This window comes from Pan paniscus, chromosome 20, assembly GCF_029289425.2.
Source record: "Pan paniscus chromosome 20, NHGRI_mPanPan1-v2.0_pri, whole genome shotgun sequence".
In the NCBI taxonomy this organism is placed as follows: domain Eukaryota; kingdom Metazoa; phylum Chordata; class Mammalia; order Primates; family Hominidae; genus Pan; species Pan paniscus.
This window is the reverse complement of record NC_073269.2, coordinates 58,182,522-58,187,014: the sequence shown is the minus strand read 5'-3', so window position 1 is coordinate 58,187,014 and position 4,493 is coordinate 58,182,522. Positions and strand designations below refer to the sequence as shown.

The 4,493-nt window shown below is 44.7% G+C and overlaps 2 protein-coding genes across 2 annotated transcripts in view; one reads left to right on the top strand and one right to left on the bottom strand.

Annotated features, from left to right (window-relative positions):
* Positions 1-676: 676 nt before the first annotated feature.
* LOC112437883 (large ribosomal subunit protein eL37-like) lies at positions 677-1,561 on the bottom strand. Its single transcript, XM_034945428.3, has one exon. It carries the CDS (start codon positions 1,081-1,083, stop codon positions 790-792), a length of 294 nt encoding a protein of 97 aa, XP_034801319.1. The 5' UTR covers positions 1,084-1,561; the 3' UTR covers positions 677-789.
* A 2,642-nt stretch (positions 1,562-4,203) lies between these two features.
* ZNF616 (zinc finger protein 616) overlaps positions 4,204-4,493 on the top strand; it is a 32,408-nt gene continuing 32,118 nt past the window's right edge. The window contains exon 1 of the mRNA XM_034945426.3: positions 4,204-4,428. The gene's annotated coding sequence lies outside the window, so the exon portion shown is untranslated. The remainder of the gene's footprint in view (positions 4,429-4,493) is intronic.

The following is a 4,493-nucleotide window of genomic DNA, read 5'->3' as shown; positions in this document are numbered from 1 at the left end:
TCTTTGCATCTGTTATTTTTCTATTCTTTTTTTGCCACACAAATCTGAGAATGTCACCTCGATTTTTGGATCCTTCAAGTTCTTCAATGGAAGAAATGTAAGTCCATAAATTGGGTTAAATGGTTTCTAGTGGAGTGTGTAATGATAAAAAATTATTTTTAAAATGTAGTTTTGGCTGGGCTCTGTGGCTCATGCCTGTATTCCTAGCACTTTGGGAGGTTGAGGTGGACAGATTGAGCCCAGAAGTTTGAGACCAGCCTAGGCAACATTATAAAACCCCATCTCTACTAAAAACACAAAAACTGAGGTGAGAGGATCACTTGAGCCTGGGGAGGTGGAGGCTGCATGAGCCGTGATTGCACCACCACACTGCAGCCTGGGCAAGAGAGCAACATCCCATCTCAAAAAAAAATTACATTACAGTTGAAAAATCATAGAATACAATGTTTAATATGATAACTCAAATATGCATTGTTAGAGCCTTTGAAAAATGCAATTTTATTAAATTATTTAATATTTATTGTCTGATAAATTTAATTTTTATAGTGCATGTGTAAAAATATTATAGACAATTTGAACAGTATTTCAGAAGCACTTTCAACAATTATATTGTGTAAAGTGTCCTATGTATGCATGAATAAAGGACATGTATAAAGTATTTAGCATGAGGAAAATTGAGTCTTTCTCAACCTAGGCATCATAAGTTTCAGGAGTAAACATTCAGTATTTTTTTTTTTTTTGTATTTTTTAAAACCAGAACATTTATTGCATGACTAATCATAGACATTCTTAAGATGAACTGGATGCTGCAACAGCTGCCCTCTTGGGTTTAGGTATTGTTCCTTCACAGAATCCATGCCTGAATCTGTGGTATACAATTTTTAGGTGCCTCATTCCACCAGTTCCGGTGGTATTTTGTCTTTTAGCCTTGGCACTCCAGTTATACTTTCTCTTGCGCTTGACAGCGTAGCCACATTTGCCACAGGTCGACTTCTGAAGGTGGTAGGCCTTAGAGCCACGGCGGCAACACAACGTGTGCGTCTTATTGCGACGCTTTCCAAACAATGACGTTCCCTTCGTCATCTCGCTTCTGCGGCCAAGACCAGAGAGACCGGAAGAGAAGGCACTTCCGCTATATCACGCTCAGAAGCTCAACATTCCGTGTTGAATTAGAGTCTGAGCCGAGATGGCATTACTGCACTACTGCTTGGGTGACCGGAGCCAGACAGTGCCTCAAAAAAAAAAAAATTCTCCCAGGCTCAAGCAATTTCCAACCTCAGCCTTCCAACTAGCTTGGACTACTGGTGCACACCATTACCCTTGGCTAATTTTTGTATTTTTTGTAGAGATAGAGTTTTGTCATGTTGCCCAGGTTGCTCTTGAACTCCTGGGTTCAAGCAATCTGCCCACCTCAGCCTCTCTCAATGTGCTGGGGTTACAGGCGTGAGCCATTGCACCCTGCCTTGTTCCTTTACTTGCTTAGTAAACTTGCTTTCACTTTACAATGTGAACTCACCCCTAATTCTTTCTTGCATGAGATCCAAGAACCCTCCCTTTTGGTTGTAACTGCCCAACAGGTTCTCCTTCCCTGCTGCCTAGACAGAGCTGATTCATCAAGACAGGGGAACTGCAAGAGAGAGTTTAATTCATGTGGAGCTGGCTGTACAGGAACCTGAAATTTTTTTATTACTCACATGAGTCTCCCTGAAAACTCGGGGATCAGGGTTTTTAAGGATAATTTGATAGGTAGGTGTCAGTGAGTCGGGAGTGCTGATTGGTTGGGTAGGAGACGAAATCATAGAGATTTGAAGCTGTCATTTTGCACTGAGTCAGTTCCTGGGTGGAGTCACAAGACCAGATGAGCCAGTTTATGGATCTGGGTTGGTGTCAGGTGATCCATCAAGTTCAGGGACTGCAAACTATCTCAAGCACTGATCTTAGGTTTTATAATAGTAATGTTATCCCCAGGAACAATCTGGGAAGGGTGAGAATCTTGTAGCCTCCAGCTACATGACTCCTAAACCATCATCTCTCACCTTGTGCCTAATTTGTTAGTCTTACAAAGGCAGTCTAGTCCCCAAGCAGGAAGGGGGTTTGTTTTGGGAAAGGGCTGTTAATGTCTTTGTTTCAAATTATAAACTAAGTTCCTTCCAAAGTTAGTTCAGCCTATGCCCAGGAATGAACAAGAGCAGCTTGGAGGTTAAAAGCAAGATGGAGTTGATTAGGTCAGATCTCTTTCACTGTAATAATTTTCTCAGTTATAATTGTGCAATGGAAGTTTCAGGTTCTGGATCAGGACCCCTTTCTGGTAACACAAGGATGGTTATGAATGCATCCAGACATCCAAAAAGTTATCTCTGAAAGCCAGAGATTTCCTTTCCCTATGGGTTCTTCCCTTGCATGTCAACGCAAGGATTCACTGGGGACCTAGAATTGTGCAGGGCAGTTAGGAAGAGAGAGACAAAAGAGAGAAGAGGTGAAGTAGTTTTGAAGAAGAGAAAGAAGGTCCCATGCAGCCTCAGTTTTTTTTCCAACAAACTTTTCATGCTGGGAAATAGGATCCTGGTTTATTTGTGGGAGGGATTTTATAGGAGGGTGAGAAAAAAATGCCCTTTGAGGGTAGAGTCTGTGGAGCCCTAATTGGGGAAAAGGAGTCAGCCTGAAAGGACCAGGAGAAAGCAAAGAGATAAAGCAAATAAGCTATAAATCTTTCTTCATGGTCCAGAACATATAAAAAAAATAGAGGAAGCAGATAAGCTGTAGGTCTCTTTTTCTTTATGGCCAAGGACATATGGCCTTTCTGTGGAAAGAACGTAAATAAGTCACAAATTTTCTGCTTTCATTTATCATCAAACGCCTCAGCTAACAGAAGAATGCAAGTTAGCTCCCTGCTACCTTGGCCTTCCAAAGTGTGGGGATTATAGGCGTGAGCCACTGCACCCAACCAAATCTCCTTTTCTCATGGCTCACTGCAGCCTTCACCTCCTGGGCTCAAATGATCCTCCTTCCTTACCCTTCCGAGTTGCTGGGCCCACACGTGCAGGCCACCATGTCCAGATAATTTAATTTTTTGTAGAGATAGGTCTGGCTATGTTGCCCAGGATGATCTCAAATCCCTGGCCTCAAGCAATTCTGACACCTCAGCTTCCCAAGTAGCTGGGACTACAAGAGTGCATTACCAAGCCTGGCTAATTTTTGTATTTCTTGTAGAGATGGGGGTCTCACTATGCTGTCCAGGCTGGTTTTGAACTCTTGAGCTCAAGTGACCTGCCCACCTGGGCCTCCAAAACTGCTGGCCCATCTCAAAAGGCTTAATCCATTTCAGTATCAACTCTCAAAAGTCTTAATCCATTCCTGTATCAGCTCTTAGGGCAGAATACCCCCTAAATATTATCTGAACCACACATGGGTGAGAATCAAGGTGTGATTCATCCTGAGGCAAAATTTCTGCCCAGCTGTGAATCTGTGAGGCCAGAGAAGTTATCTGCTTCCAAAATATAATGGTGATAAAGGCATAGGATACATCCCCCAGCCCTGGTAACCACCCTTCTAATCTGTTACTGTAAATTTGACGTTTGTACTTTGCACGTGTAAAAGCACATGCAGTATTTGCCTTTCTGTGTCTAGCATATTTCGCTTGGCATAATGTCTTCCGGGTTCCTGGATCCAGCCACGGCTCCACATCAAATCCCCAGGGAGATCCTAGTTCCCTGACTATTGAGTAGCTTCAGCATCACCGGCAAGAGTGGATGGAGTCCACCAAGCTTGTAAAAATCGGTTTTGACTTAGTTCAACTTGTTAAGAAATCATCTTAGTTTCCAATATAAGTGGACCACAACTTTAAGCTTTAACCTTAAATTTTGAAACATTAACTTAAAATAGGCAGGTAGCAACGCTGCTTCACAGGAGAAGTAGTCAGAAAACCAAAGACATGCTGCCTGTGAACCAGAGTAAATAACAGGCTCTATTTCGGCCCCGCTTACCCCATGAAACCCCGCCCCCCATGAAACCCCGCCCCCCATGAAACCCCGCCCCATCCTCCGCCGCGGCTCCGTCACGCCCCACCTAGCCACGCCCACTGCCGCTCCGGCCCGGCTCCACCCTCTCAGGGTCCCTCCCCGAGTCAGGCCCCTCTTTCAGACCCGCCCCTTGCTGGTCGCGGCTCGCCCAGGCCCCGCCCCCTGGCCTCCCAGTTTTTTCTCTCCGCTAGCAGTTTCCGTCACTCCCGGAAGCAGATTGCGCCAGGGAAAGGCCTTATCGCTGTGTGTGTATTTCAGTCTACGTGGATTAAACATTGCTTCGCTCCGTCTGCCTGGATTAAACGTGCACTTTGCAGTCCTCACTTCTCCATACCAGTGATCTGGGGATCGCTACGGACCTTAAAATACCCATAGCCCCTTCGCCCCTGCAACAGGCACTTCTCCCCACGTAAGTCCGAGAATTGCTTCCCTGTCGGTTTAAAATCTCTCTCAGGCTGTTCCTTGCCCCCTGCC

Excerpts from the sequence above, each read along its gene's own strand:
- LOC112437883 (XM_034945428.3), bottom strand. The coding sequence starts at position 1,083 with ATGACGAAGGGAACGTCATTGTTTGGAAAGCGTCGCAATAAGACGCAC.